This window comes from Vigna radiata, chromosome 1 (genome assembly GCF_000741045.1).
Source record: "Vigna radiata var. radiata cultivar VC1973A chromosome 1, Vradiata_ver6, whole genome shotgun sequence".
NCBI lineage: Eukaryota > Viridiplantae > Streptophyta > Magnoliopsida > Fabales > Fabaceae > Vigna > Vigna radiata.
Window position 1 is genome coordinate 4495210 of NC_028351.1, and position 16930 is coordinate 4512139.

The 16930-nt window shown below is 27.0% G+C and overlaps 1 protein-coding gene and 1 long non-coding RNA gene across 2 annotated transcripts; one reads left to right on the forward strand and one right to left on the reverse strand.

Moving 5' to 3' along the window:
• Positions 1-4294: 4294 nt before the first annotated feature.
• Positions 4295-4816, reverse strand: LOC106756146 (dirigent protein 6). The gene has a single exon (XM_014638440.1). It carries the CDS (start codon positions 4814-4816, stop codon positions 4295-4297), a length of 522 nt encoding a protein of 173 aa, XP_014493926.1.
• Positions 4817-13697: 8881 nt separating this feature from the next.
• LOC106766592 lies at positions 13698-15293 on the forward strand. Its single transcript, XR_001376109.2, has 2 exons — positions 13698-14232; positions 14336-15293. It is a non-coding gene; the product is annotated as an uncharacterized LOC106766592 (long non-coding RNA).
• The last annotated feature ends 1637 nt before the right edge of the window (positions 15294-16930 follow it).

The window sequence follows — 16930 nt, forward strand, 5'->3', positions numbered from 1 at the left end:
ATAAGAAAACTTTAATAGTTTTTGTGAGGAAGCTGGCATTGAGAATCAATTAATCATACCCTATACTCACAACAAAATGGAGTAAGTGAAAGAAAAAACAAATACATCTTAGAGATGACTTGATGCATGTTGCATGAAAAAAATCTACTCAAAATGTTTTGGGCAAGAGTCACTTATAGCGTTGTTTTCTTGTAAAGTAGACTCTTTACAAAAGCAGTCAATGATCAAACACCTTATAAGGCTTGGTATGACTATAAACCATCTCTACATTTTCTCAAAGTATTTGGATGTTTGTGTTTCACTCATGTTCCACAAAATAAGCGTGACAAGCTTTCAACCACAAACATGAAGCATTGTTGTTAGTAGAGATGTCCACTCCCTAGAAGATGAAGAGTGGAACTAGGATAAAAGAAAAAAAAGGAGTATCAAACTGTAGCAGACCTACAATTTAAAGGTCTCTTGCTTCAAGAATAGAGGAGGAAGAAGAGGATTGACAAAATGAATTGATAGATGATGCTTCTGTGAGAGGTACAAGATCACTCTCTGATATTTATGAGAGGTGTAATATTGTTGTTTGGAAACCTGAAAATTTTGGAGCAACAAAAGAAAATCAAAATTGGTTAATACAATGAAAGTGAAAATTCTATGATTGAAAAAAAAAATAAAACATGGGAGTTGGTTGATCGACCTCAAGATAGGAAAATCATTGAAGTTAAATAGGTGTACAAAAAATAAATTACTGAGAATCCTTTTGTTTGTTTGGACACCATAAGGATTTTGTCTTATAAATTTTATCAATTATCTTATATTTACTCCTAAGATAGAATTTTACCATTCATGATAAAAGGAAGAGTGTAAAAAAAAAAAGCAAAGACGTGGACAAAGAAAGACTAAGGAAATGATTTGATTAATTTCCATATATTATATTATATAATATGACAGCGATTTTATATTGATTAAAAATAAAATAAATTTATGATATATAAATAAATATAAATATTATATTTTAAGTGAACTCTTTATCATAGTATGAGAATAATGTCGAATCTATATCTAAAGAAATTTATTATTTGTTAAATATGATGTTTGATATGTTGATTTCTATATTAAATAAATAATAATAAATATAATATTAAATAGGAAAGAGGTATTAAAGATTCTACATTAAATAAATATAGGAAAATGATATTTTAACACCAATTTTTTGACACCATTTTGACATTTCATACGTGTCAAAATGTGGTTGGATGATTTCAAATTAAAAAAAGCTGAGGTAAGGGCATATTTGGAAAGAAAAAACCAAAGTTTTTTTTTTTTTAATTTGAAATCATCCAACCACATTATTTTGATAGGTGTGAAATGTTAAAATGGTGTCAAAATTTTGGTGATAAAATATCATTTTTCATAAATATAAGATAAATATTAAAGTTGATTTCTATGTTATAAGCACTTGCTTGTGTTTAAAAAGAAAAAGATTAAAATAGTAAACAAGTTGAAACGGAAGAACAAAAGGAGCATCAGATTTATCAGTCAATAGTAAGATCAGAGAATCACTAAGCGGTAATGCAGGGTCTGCCAGCTTTTATCAGTTGAAGATTTTATTTTAAGTTTATCAGATTTTATTTTTGAAAATTGATGAGTTTTCACACGAGTTTTCCAGTCTAATTTTACGAAACGTTGGTCTCCGTTATTATGCCATTACAGACATAGCCACGCGTTTTTGTAGTTACTGTGAAATTCAAACCTTTCCTATGAAACTAAGAAGAAGATGTGTGGAATGGTCCAACCAAAACGGTATGATAAAAAATCTAGTGTTCATATTATTTTTGTGGTTATAAATATATTTGAGCATGGATCATTTTCTATATCTGGCTTTTAAAGATAAAGATGGGTCTGAATTCCTTCTTCTATTACCTTCTCATTCTTCTTGCTGTAATAGCATCCTTTTCTTCCACTCAAATTAATGGAGGTTTGTCTTCTTCATTCCTCTTTTTCATATCAGTGTTTTTCTTTTTTTGGAAAATGATATTTTAACACCATTTTTTACACCATTTTGACACTGCACACGTGTCAAAATGTGGTTGGACGATTTCAAATTAAAAAAACAAACTTTGGTTTTTNTCTTCCAAATATACTCCTGCCTCAACTTTTTTAATTTGAAATCGTTCAATCACATCTTGACACGTGTGCAGTGTCAAAATGGTGTAAAAAATGGTGTTAAAAATATCATTTTCCTTTTCTTTTCTTCAAAGTGAAAACCTTAAAATCCATATGTTACACATCAACCATGTAATACAACATCATTAATGCAAAAACTACCACAAAATCACCATAACCTTTTTGTTGTTGTTCTTGTGAACAGAGCTGGAGATTAAGAGAAAGCTTGGCATCCAAACAACTGGACCACCATCTCCCATGGCCGCTTCTAATCCAGGTGCCGGTCATTAAATTTTAAATTTACCTCACTACTTAATTTATTTGAAAAATAAAATTTAAATTTTATTGGTAGATTAGCTTTAAACTCGTACCAATGAATGTTGTTGACGCTCGTACAACGTGCATTGATAAATTCGTGTAAGTGTATTGTAAGAGTTATTTAAATAATTAGTGAACAAATAAATTAGAGTTGTTTAATCAATCTATGTTTAGTCTTTTAAAGTGTTTTATAAAACTTATCTAAGAGTTATACTCGTTTAATAAGTGTATGGATAAACTCATTTAATTAGTATTTTTAAACTCGTCTAATCAATGCATGAAATGATTCGTATAATCTTTTTTCTATACTCATCTAGTCAATGTATGAATAGATTAATCTAATATATATTACTAGACTTGTCTAATTGATATATTGACAAACATGTTTAATATTTTTTTGTTATGCTCGCTTAATCAACATATTTTTAGACCGGTATAATCAACTTATAAAATAACTCATTATCTAATATTTTTTGGTGCATTCAAATAGTTAGTGTATGGACATGTATTATTATATTTTTTTTCTATAATTGTCTAACCATTCTGTCACCAAATTTGTTTAATGTGTATTATTAGACTTAATCTATTAGTTTTCTTATACTAGGTCAACAATGATGATAGTTTTGTCTAATTAATTATTTGTTATTTTACCCTTTATTTTGATATTAGCAAAGCACAAGCTCGTACATTTAGAAACTAAAAATAGTAAAATATGAATTAAAAGGTTATAAAACAAAACGAAATTTACAATATTAAAAATTATGATTTTCTTTTTGCTAAAAATGTATATTTTAAAAATTGAAATGAAGTACAATATTTCAATTTAATTTTTTACAAATATAATTATTTAAAATCTTATATAAACATCTATGTACATATGATTAATATTAATATTTTGTTAAATAATCTCATTTTACTTTCACATCCTAAATATATTCAAAAGTAAGAATATCTATAATATAATTTAATATAAAAATTATATAGTTTTGTATTAATAATTTTTTTGTAAGACAAAATTATTATATCACATCTTTTTCTATATGGCACCGTAAAAAAGTTGTATTATCAATAAATATGTATAATTTTTTACATATTATTATGGTAAGAAATAAAAGTACAATATATATTTTTAATTAATATAAGAAATGATTAGTCTAATTTTTTTTTTAATATTAATCTAATTAATATACGAAAAAACTTATTAAATATGATTTTATATAATTGTTTAATTATGTGTCGATAAATTTATTTAATGTAGATGACTTAACTTGTCTAATATTTTTTATTATATTTTTATATTGATAATGTAAATCTAATATATATTCTTAAACCTGTTTAATAATAATATAAATATATTTGAGATATATTTTAAAATAATTAATTTATTAAATTGTATCTTTTCTATTTCGATCTTAATAAAGTTATAAATTTTGATGTTTATAGAAGCTTATGAATAGTAAACTTTTGACAGTAAAATATTTCAATTTATTATAGTACTAATATAATTATTTAAACAAAAGTTTTAAGTCGATATAATTAATGCTAAATTTTTATTAAATAATATCATTTTAACTTTTAATTTTATTAAATTTATAAGAAATCATAAACGGATATTATAGAATTATTAAGATATTTATTGTATCTAATATGGGAATGTTTTATATTTATGATAGTGATTTCAAAATCCTTAAAAATATCATAAGACATCCTAAGATTAGAGTATAAGCGTGAATGAGCAGAATGAAAGTAACGATGTAGTTTTGAGTTTGATGGAAGAAAAAGGGAATGAGCAGAACGAAAGTAGAAGTGCGTGCGTGCATCATGGTGGTAATGAGTTTGGGTAATGGTTGGGGAATTGAAGCTGAAGTTTGAGATGGTAAGTAGCAGCAGCTTCATCAGCTATGGTGAAAAAAGCAAGACCACGAGCAAAGGCAAAAGAACCAGTGCCTCCGATGACCTTGAGCTGTTGTTTGTCTTCATCAGCCTGCACGCTCAGCGTACCCTTATGATCTGGGGTGTCGATGCTCAGATACATCACGTTAAACGCCGATTGCTGAAACATGTCGCCGAGAATCACGAACCCCTGTGCTTTTCCAACCTCACGTGAACTCTTCTCCGGTCCCTCTGTCAGGACGCGCGGAAAGATCAAAGCGCCGCCATCTTCCCTTGGTACGAGGTCACTCTTTAAGGTTGGTATCTGAGGCTGTTGGATGTACAAGGATAGATCCAACCACGGTCTTCCATGGTTCTTATTGTGCGACACAGGTGATAGCACAGCCAAAACAATAACTGCTATTGTTGCAAGGGAAACCGCAACGCAGAATATGATTCCTGCTGACATTTTGCTCCTTCTTCTGATCAGATTATATGGCTACTCCGTTTTCCTTTTAAATTGAACTATCATTATGCTTGAAAAGCAAAAATATTATTGTTCTTGGTAACCTAACCCATTTGCATTTGCTACCTAAACCAATATGAAAAATCCTTCATGCTTGTCTTTTTGCTTCCTGGCTTGCATGGGAATATTTAGGAAAATATTTTTTTAATAATTTTTTTTAGATAATTTTTTTACAATGGTGATTGGTTTGTTTTAAATATTCGGACCAATAAAATATTAATACATAATCTATTATCATAAGATTGTTAAAAAAAGTTGTTCACATATCATAGTCCGAATATTTATGATAGATTATTGATTCTTATAAATAAGAATCATGATATTTTAATAATTTTTTTATAATATAGTATTGTTTTATTAGTTCGTATATTACATAGACGATCGTAAAAAAGTGGAAAAAAAAATTGTTCAAAAGATTTTTTTTTAGACAATAATTTGAAGTTGTTATTTTTTGAAAACAGATCCACGACTGCAAAGTACACAACTTTGTTGTTTATTATGGCTATAGTTCGTTCTATTACAACAATTCCTCCTCGCATTTTCATTACTATACCAGCACATCAAACTTGGCATCGACTACTATTATATACAGTAATATATTGATATTAGTTTCTCTAACATTTTTTCCGCTTGTTTTGTAGTCCCTCTCATTAAAATAATTTCTCAAAATTAAAACTAACATAATTTATATCATTATCTTACACTCATATATTCAAGTTTTTTTTTTCCAAAAAACTTATTTTAACTAACATATAATTTATTAATTAATTAAAAATTAAAACTCTTTTGTTCAACCTTTTTCTTTTTGCTTTTGCTATTTTATCTTTTCAAAATACCAAAACATATAATTAACTTGTTCAAATTGTTTGGGATGTTTGAAAGTCTAATTAATTCCACTATACATATTATTTCTTTCAAGACGATTTATTGGAATAGATAACTATGGATGAAATTTATCCAAAGATAAATAATGCTGGATGAAATTCAACCAAATAAATAATGCTTATTTAGATAGAGCACGAAAATAATTTTGTTTCACTGTTAAATATGTTTAATTCTTAAATTTTAATGTAAAATTAGAATTAGCTTATATTTTAAATTTTGATAAAGTTTGGTTATGAAACTTTAAAAATAAATAAATGCACTCATCATAACCTAATTATGTTAAATTTTTTAATGTTTCAAACAAGTTTCAAAATGACATTTTAATAGTTTTGATGAAATATTAATTCAAAAGTCAATCTATAACTCCAAATTAATATTGTTTTTTTAAAATAACTATATTTATTCACTTTTAAAAATTGGGAATCAGCAAAATTTAAAACAAAAACAAATTTTAATTTTTTATTTAAACTTAAAAATTAAAAATATATTTAACCTCTTTTTTTATTAATAGTTTTGAAATCAAATAGTCTCTTTCAAAAATTAAGTTTACACTTATGTAAATTAATCTTTACGTGAGATTTGAAGTACTAATTAATGAAAAATGATATTTTGATAGACATAAATTTTTTACATTCATTTGAAATTATTATTTTTTACTTTTTATTTTCTTTTTTCTTAAAAAAAATATAAAACTTTATATTTTAATGACCATTTTATCCTTATTATTATGTATTACATGAATGTAAAAAGTGTGTTAATCTTAATAAATCACGTAGCTGAATGTTAGCCATTAGTTGAGAAAGCATGGAAGCCATATAAACCAAAAACAGAAGGAGAATTTGATGAAGGAATGAGGCAGTCAAAGATCATATAAAGAAGTGAAAGCAGAAAGCAAATTGGAGAGAAGAATCTGGTAAACTAATCTTAAACCATATCTCTTTTTCTTCCTGAATATGGGTAGATTTACGGTTGTGATGAGGGTAAAGTCAGAAGTAGATATGTTTGCAGAAGGATGATTGATTGCATGTTGTTTTAAAAATGGAACCATATTCTACCTGGCATATATATATTGAATACACTGATCATCAATGCAATGTAAGATGATTTGCCATGACAGAAGTGGTCTGAGTCAGTTCATCATAGAATCAATTCCCTTATCTCTCTTCTACAATATACCAATAGTTACCTATACCTAGCTTTGTTTCTCAATTAATTCACCCCACATGCATATATATTATACTTATATTCACTTCCCACTGCACAACTGCATATGCATATGTTCTGTTATCTGCTAGCTAGCTATATCATTATTGCATGCATGCTTCGTGCTCTAAACGCTACCCCTTTTCAATTTCAAAGATACCATTATACCAACCATAATTCAAAGATATATGAAATTCTTCATTCTTCATTCTTCATTGACCATTTAGCAGTAAGCACGTAGGCTTCCAGAATGGTTCTAAACCCAAAAAGGGAAAATGGAAAAGGTTGGAATTACAGAGAGCATGGTGTCAATGTTCTGAGGTGGGCCTGCTGAGGCCAAATGAGGAAAGAAGGTATGGGGTTTTGACAGGTGTTCCACATAAACCTACCTTTCCTTCTTCCTTTAATCACCACTAAATTTCTTTCTACTTCTTTCCACACACATTTATTACTTCCTCCCATCAAACTTATTTACCATTTATTACTTCTACTTATAGTTACTTCTATCAATTTCCACACATTTTTTAATATATCATCATACCAAAACCAAATAAAATGAGTTTAATCTACTTATAAGTTAAGAGTTTAACTTCATATACTCTCCAAATTTGATTTTTTGAAAATAATAATTTTAGAATGATAAAAAAAATTGTATAAAAATAAAATAAGTTGTTTCGAGTACGAGGTCGAGATCAACTGTGTAAGATTTTATAGATTGCGAAGAAGTCCGAATGTTAAGTCTAACAGTTGGTCTTTATTATATCGTTGATTTATATTGTTCGTCCGTTATGTTTGGAGGTTATCTGTATAATATATTCCGATATTAAAATAATAAAGATTCGACAACTCAAGCATTGATGGTGCAATAAATACAAAATCACTTGCCTCCTTACTTTATATTTATATTTATAGATTTGAACCTTTGATTAGTCCTAGTTTAATTACAGTTTAATTAGAAATAGTCATATTTTACTTTAAATTGTTCACATTAGAAATAATTTATGTTCAATAGAATAACTCGCTTGAAACATCTGATTAACCATTGACCGGTCGATCGATCACAATCATACAAGATAAGAGTAAAATATATTTTGATATTAAATGTTTCTACAAGTAAAATTTCATAATAAACTAAAATATAACCTTCATATCATTTATTGAAAATAATATTTTATGTCAACTTTTATAAATTACGATAAAACTAAGTATTTTATAATTTAATTTATAAACTATACATAATTTTTCATAAGAAAATATATTTACTTTATAAAAAAATTATTAATTTATTTTTAAAATATAAAGAAAAGGAAAAAAAAACAAAAGGTGTATAGATAAGAAATGTGTGTCGTTGAGGGATGTTCTCTCGTTTCCATGCTTTGGGGGCAAGATGCCGCATTCTTGACTCGTTGCCATCCATGCACTTACGTCTTTTTCACACTCCTCAACCGCACATCTCTAACTTCAAATTATTATACCTATTAAACAAATATACTTTCTTTCTTCTCCTCCACAAAAATATCACAAATAATCATTCACATAACTCAAAAGTATAAATTCTTCTAAATTTTATAATTAACTTGGAAAATATTTGTAATGTTGTGTTGGGTATATTTCGAAAATAGATAATGATACTATGATAACATTTTAACATCATCTACATGTCATTATGTGATTGGTCCAAAATTACTCATAATTAATAATAATAATCATAAACACCAACATGAACCAATGGCAGAATGATAGTAAATAGTGTTACAATGTTGTCAAAAAAAATGTTCTCAAAAATATCATTATCCTTCAAAAATTTAACTATTTTAAAAGGAATAATTTCCTAAAACATTTTAGAAGATCGCCTTTTCTTTTTTTAAATTTGGAGGCCAAAGTGTTCACTTTATATTTATAATGAACTTGACAAAACAATTGTTATAGTAAGTGAAATCCTCACCGTCCACTCTCACATTTTTCGTAGCCAATAATAATATTCTACAGACGATACTTTTTATCCCTATCTAATCACCATTCTTGGATAAGTTTAGATAAGTAAGTATATAGTTTATTGATTTTTATAATCCAAAATTTATTCTATTCATTAATTTTTCATCTTTTGCAACCAATGGTATTTCATATCTAATAAATAAATTGCTCAAACAGATTAAAAATATTTTAAAGGTTAATTAGATAACATCAATTCAATCCACATAAGAAATTATAATCCATTTTTAACTTAAAACTTCAAGACTTTAGGTTTATATGTTTTTTTTCTTATATGATATTTAACTTTATTATTTTTGTCTAATGTGAGACTTACACTTATAATTATATTATAATTATTATATTATTTCTAACAATAAAACAAGTTTTTTTAATATATATTATTAACGTCTTCTTAGTATTTTCAAACTTAGTTAACATATACATGAGTAATTATAAAAACATTGTTAAATTATACACTCATATATATTAATAATAAATAAGCAATTGAACAATTTAATTCATTGAGAAATACTCAATATCCCATAAAATAGTAAGCGAAAGCAATTCTAGAGATTGGAATAAGTTTTTTAGACTAACTAATAAATTATAAATCTTTTAGCAGTTATAAAGAGGCATATGAGCACGTAGTGAATATATACATTCTTATCAATCATAGTCATTAAAAAATCAAATATTATTTATTTTCAGTAGAAATTTTCTGATAAAATCGTGATGTGCTGAGATGTTACATGCAAATATAGATTCATTCTTGACACGTATATAAATATAAATGAAGACTAATATTAATTTTAAGGGTTAAATATATATTTTTTTCTTAAATTTGAACACAAAACTAAAATTTATCCATATTCGAAACTTTCAAACCATTTCGATCCCAATTTTAAAAATAAATAAATATAATCTTTTAAATCCAACAATGTAATATATTTTTTTCATGTTAAATGATTTTTCGAATACAGCTTAATAATTCAAACAATGACCTAAGTATGGCTTAACACGTCAAAAAGATTAATACAATTATATTAGAAGAAATATATATATATATACACTTCATAACCAAATTATATCAAAATTTTGGATCAAAAGCAAATTCTAATGTTGTTTTATAGTTTAGGAAGTAACAACATATTTAATTTTAAGTTTAATTCAAAAGTAAAATAATTGTAAAAAAAAAAGACGGAGATAATTTATCATTAAAACTCAAAATAAGAGGTTTGAAAGTAAAATGTTTAATATATAATTGAAGATATCACCACAAATATTTTTAATTTATTTAAAATATAAAACATTTGAAAGAAATATAAAAAGATGTATTGATAAGAGCAACTTCTCCCGTGTATGTTCAAAATACAATCGATTAAAAATTACATATAACAAAAATACATGTAGCAGCCTACATATTTTTTACTGTTATTTTTTTAATTATTTTTTATCAATTGATGTCATTCTTAATCTATTGTAGCAAGTAAAAAACAAATGTAACACAAAATATGTTTATTTTGTTCCTCCATTTATATTTGACATGCAAAAATCAGATGTGAAAAATGCAAAATAACATTTTTGTAATTTGTTAAAGTCTTCGTCTGTTTACTTAAAAATTGTTTTTACGTCCAACCTTATATATAGGCTTCATGTATAATGATTAAATGTAAATTATATAATTTATCATACCTTAGAAATTTATTTGATATACTTATACTGTTTAAAAAATTTCTTTTAAGTTTTTGTAGTGTTTTTTTGTTGTAGAGATTTTTCATGTTTTCATATCTTAGGTTTTTCAAACATTTATGTGTACAAATTTTCTCTATATATCTCTTACAATTGGATAACTCTAGAGTTCAGTGGATGACATGATGCCAAATCGATGAACAGTATATAGCAGAATAAGAATTTATATGCCTAGTTTAATTTAACTTTGTATAATTTTCTAGCAAATATTTTAAAAAAGTCTGTTTAACTAAATAATTAATTTATAAAAAGAGATAAAGAAAAATTAATATCATGTAATTTTATCGTAATTTAAATCGTTATCATATCTATATATTTATTAAGATGGATTATTTGGGTGCATTATAGAAATGACTTTATTTTAGTACTGTTAAATATTTTTTTTATTGTGCTAATTAAACTTAAAACATAGGGTAGAGAAATCAATCAAACGACTCGATGGAGTAGCCCAAATCATGGCAAGACATGTTTTTACAGAACTTGTTTAATAAATAAAAATAATTATATAATTAATTTATCAAATTATTTTAAAACAAATACACTCTTATTTATTTGCGTATACTATTTATCCTTTACTTGATGCCATCCATCCAGAACCAAGATGCATTTGTTCGTAGAATAGAGTTCTAAAAGTTAAAGCTAAACTTTCCCGTTACAAAAATATTTAATAACAAATTATATATATATATATATGATCTTATTTCAATAATAATTTAAAATTAACTATTTTTAAACTTGTCTAATTAACATGATTTTATATAATTAATAATATATTATTTTGTTTATGAATTAAGAGTTCAATTTTTAGGACTGTATATATTTTAAAAAATTATTTATTAACGAAATCAAGAAATTAAAATATGTTGTTTTTCACATCCATAAATCTCTGCGATAAGAAAAACTAAATATATAAGAAATAAGATACATAAATCTATTTTAAATTTATAAATTCATTATATTAAGATTTTTTAGCTTAGTTTCATGTATGGGTTTTACTCATTCTTGAATTTCTCTTAAAGATTCAAATAATTATATCAAAGTCAATCTTTCATACAAAAGATATAATCACAATAGACGTTAATCATTTTAAAAAATGAGTTTATATAGTAAATTATGATGTGGCTAAATAAAAGTATTACAGCAACAACTTGGGTGGACATGGAAGTTTTGCACAAAAAGATATCAAATCCCTTTCTTCATTTGTCATGGTGCACTTCTGCATTCGCAATTCGTCATCATTCAATTAAAGATGACTTTGATTTAGACCTTTATAAAAATTAGTTAAGAACACTGATAAAAACTCTACCTTTTTCCTCATCATACAAAATATTGTTTAATACAAGTATGAAGCAAAATTATATACGTCTTATCCTTAAGAGTAGCATGATTTGTAAGTTTTATTTTACTTATTTGTATCTTTTTCCTTTAGAAACTTAACTAAAATAAATTTAAAAGAGATTTTTTATACCGATTCTAAAAATAATATAAAATCGGTATAAAAGTGAGACTGTTTATATCTCGATTTCTCTAATAATCAAGACTGTGTTTCTGTTTCAGAAAATGTGTCAAGTAGGGATGGCAAAAAATCCGCGTCCGCGGATATCCGCAGATAAAATTCGCAATGGATAGTTAGTATCTGCGGATATTTACTACCCGCTATCCACGGGTAGTGGATATTTTAATACCCGCTTATAATCGGGTCGGGTTCGGGTATTACACTATCCGACCCATGGATACCCGTTACCCGCTAAAAAAGTTGAAAATACATTTTTATCCTTCCTTATGTTATTTTTAAGAAGGTTGGTTTTAATTTTTATTAATTTGAATTTATGTTTTAACTTTTATTTACTTATCCATTGAATTTATTTGGATATATGTTTTAAATATTATTTGTATTTTTTTTTTACAATTTAATTTGGATTTCATTTAAAAACTTAAAAAATATCCAACGGATATTCGCGGGTTGAAAAAAATCCACGGATTTTTTTTAGATGGATATCCGGCGGGTAACTGGTCGGGTTTCGGATATAGTTTTATCTGGTAGGTCGGGTTCGGGTATCACACTATCCGATCCGAACCCGACCCGTTGTCATCCCTAGTGTCAAGTTGATTGTGCAGGATATTATGTCTCGGTTGTCTATATAACCGAGACAATAGAACTTTTATACCTCAGTTCTCAAAACAACCGAGACATATAACTTTGTTTTACTTACGAAATTGTCACCGAGTTTTTATATGTTTTGATTTTTACGAAATCGAATTGTACATGACACGTTAAAATAAAATACCTTTTTTATTAGTGAAAATCAATATAAAAAATCAAATATTTTATATTTTTATTTTTATACTTATTCCAAAAAACTAGTATAAAAAACCTATTTTTAAACAGAAGTTTTTTGTCATAGCAAACAGTGATGAGTTCCACTACACTGTATTTTGATAGTGACTTCCCAACCATGCAATGCTGAAGTGAGTTTTCACCATGTTTCTCATTAGTATGGTTTTATACGTATCCCTCTAAATATGGTAAGGTAATCCTCACATATTAGAATTGCTAGCTTTCACATTTCTAATTAAAGAAACAGAAAACAGATTTTAACATTAATTTGTGTGAGTGTATTGGAAATTAGCAAGAGTTTCTGAAGCAGCATGAAACTAAAGGTCCCTACTATCCAGTGGATGGACCCCACATACCACTCACAGTAAGTGATGGAAGAAGATAGATGAGAATCACAACAACTATGTGTAGTAGCATCACAGAACTATTAACATTAGGAAATAATATGATGATCTCACACGATTTACTCAAATCCTATTGCACATGGGTGCAAATCAATACCATATCAGTGACTGTTGCATGAGGGATCTTGTAGTTAGTGCATGCTAGCTGCACTGTATGTTTTTGAATTAATTCATGTATATATATAAATTAAGTATGGGAGTTTGGATTATATTATTAGCATGCATGGTTTTACAGCAAGTACGTACGTGAATGGTTGTTAGGATGTTACATAAGCTGTGTGTCCTTTTGAGGATGTTTTAATTATCTCGTGAGAAGCGGTTAGAAAATGGAGAGTGTCACTGCATTGTGGTACCACCACTAGCTATAGCTTACTAATCCAGTGGAATATTTTGAGGCCCTTTTACCCATTCTTTTACATTTTTTCCTATAAATAGCTGCTACTGGCTGGAGAGCAATCTAACATCCCACACGATTCTCTTCTTCTCTCTTTCATTATCATTATCATTATCATCATCCCCTTCCCTTTCTTATACTCTCTTTTTTCTTTCAGGCTGAGGTAGAACAAGAGCCTGAGAAGGAGGCACTGGTTTTCTAAGGTTGTTGACAGAAGATAGAGAGCACTGATGATGATATGCATATATATATTATACTATATATATATATATATAGAGAGAGAGAGAGAGAGAGAGAGAGAGAGAGAGAAGGAACTGATCAATTGTGCATCTCACTCCTTTGTGCTCTCTATACTTCTGTCATCACCTTCAGCCTCCATTTCTCATTCCTCCTCTCTCTACACCAACTGTTGGTATATATATATATATACACCTCCTTTTATCAACCACCAAGTTCATATATAATTTGAAGTTCTTCCTGGAATCTAACTAGCCACTTTTCTCTACTGATTGCAGATGTTACAATTACACAATACAAGGTTTTGGCCGCATCAATGGATAGTGATTCTAGTGATGGCATCAACTGTATTATTTATCTTTAATTTCTTGCAATATCATAAAATGATGAAATGAATATAGATATCTAGGCCAACATACGATTGCTGTATTAATTAACCTTTATGTTTTTGCAGTTAGACGCGTGTGGCTGTTGGACACTAGGAATTATCTGTCTGTTGATGGCATGAGAGAGTAAGAATGAGAAACTGATAAAGGATTTAGCTTTTTTTGTAATTTTCTACACCCTTTTGTTCTTTTTCCTGCTGATTTCCTTCAGTGTGCTAGTGTGTATAAACATTTGATTTGGGCATAGTAGATCTGTATTTTGTGCTTCAAAGAAAAATCTGACTTCCTTTCAACAAGAAGAATGTAGTACAAGTTGCTTTATGGAAGAAGGACCACATGCAATTGGAATTTGTGGCAAGGGATTGCGAAGAAAATGTATGGGGTCCAATTCAAAACTGACTATGACATATTGTAGGGCACATACATACTTGATTTCTCAGGATTCTTCCAGTCAGTACCCCACACTCTTGTCAATGATTTCCAAGGTGATCTAGCCAATAACAAAGGGTCAAGAACAAAACCAAGATCAAATAACTTTATATATACTGTAAATAATATCTGGTTATGGTGAATGAACAAAAGGTTAAAACTAAAAAGATAAAAAGGAGAAAGGCACTTTTGACTTGGATGAAGATGACCCCACTATTACTATTCATGTGACGTATTTGAAGTGAGAAAGTGATAGGAAATTGATGTATAGTAGTAGTATTAGTGAGAAAGTGGTATTGCAATCCAAGATAGAACCCTTATATCTGATAAACAATGTGAAGAAGATACAGTGAAATATCACTTGTCTTGCCTGCAATGCAAGAAACATGAAATTAATGAAAGTATTCTTCCATTTTCTAGACCTACTGCTTTAAAGCCATAGCTCATTACGAAGGAAATTTGTTATTTTCAGATGACAGAGACCCTTTCCAAATTTGTAGATGCATACTCATTCTGATGTGACTTACATGCTCATTACTATTTAAAGACCACTTTCATATCATCAAATATAAAACCAGTAATTCAAAACCATAATTATAACTAATAATAATTTTCTTCTTCTTCATTGATTCTATACAAGTTAATTACGTGCATATATAGTTTTCACCAGTTTTTCCTCCTGTCATGCATATAAACCAGTATTTTTGAAATCAAAAGCTACTGCCAAAACATACTAAGATTGCATAGTTCAACAGAAATCAAAGGGGTTTTAATAAATTTCTTTTAATGACTGAAAATATATAATAAAATAATTTTAAAAGGTATATATAATATCATACTTTTGTAATATCACAAATAAAAATAGATTTATAGGCTTTTAATATTTAAAATATAAATATAGAAGTTTAACTAATTTTTTTTATCACATTTAAATTCAAAGTTCAATCACACACATTAATGTTTATTAACGTAGAATAAAAAAATACTAATATTTTAAGCTATGTTTATATTTTTTAAGAAAAGTATTAAAATTTAATTTCTTAATATTTTTTTTTTGTTAAATTGACTTTTATCGATCAAATTGATATAAACACAAAAAAAATTAATTTCATAAAATTAAATTAAAAGATGAAATTTATACTTATTTTTATATTATGTCTATATAATTCTACCATCAAGGATATACCTTACCTTTTTACTATTTTTTTAGTAGGCAAAGAAAATTATGGAGATGATGTATTATTATCATAATTAGTACACCATAATACACACATATGTATACCACACAAAATAATTAATTGGTATATCGTATAATGTTTGTCAAGGAATTAGTCTTTCTATTTGGTTAACACACTTTAACTACTATTTTCCAATGACAAATTCTCAAAAAAAATCATTTAATTTATTGCATAACTATTTTTAACTTATGCAAAAGGGTAAAAATTAAAATACAAAATTAAGTTTTCAAATAATAGAGCATATATAATTAATTAAAATATGATTTTACTTTTTTAAAATAGTTGTGGCTAAGATTTTTTTCTTTAAATTTTGCCAATATAGAAAAGATTAAAATGTCAGAAATCCAAAATAAGTTAAAATTTTCACATTAATTAAAAATAAGTAAAATAAATAATATTTATAGATAGAAAGATATATAAATCTATTGTTTTAATGTATTTTTTTTCGTTGAACGTAGTTTGATGTTGTCTTATATGATTTGTTCGTATTTTATGAAACAAAATCCTACAATTAAAGAGAAAAAATCCCACAAACCTTTAAAACATAAAAATATAATGATAATTAGAAAATATAAAAGTATATAATAAGATTTAATAATATAAGTGTTGGGAAAATCTTCCGATACACACTCAAATATTTTTTCAAAAATTGAGTCTTGTTGAAATCTAAGTATGTATCGGAAGATTTTTCCAACTATAAGAAGGTGGTCTAGATCTTCTATGATGTTGTTTTGTAGTCTATTATTATCATTCTTGAGATCAAATCCCACCATAACAAAAAGTGGAGTGGCGTTTTACTTTGTTGCATTCGAGTAATGAG

Bases quoted from the DNA above. Each gene is read 5' to 3' on its own strand.
- LOC106756146 (XM_014638440.1), bottom strand. From the start codon at position 4,816: ATGTCAGCAGGAATCATATTCTGCGTTGCGGTTTCCCTTGCAACAATA.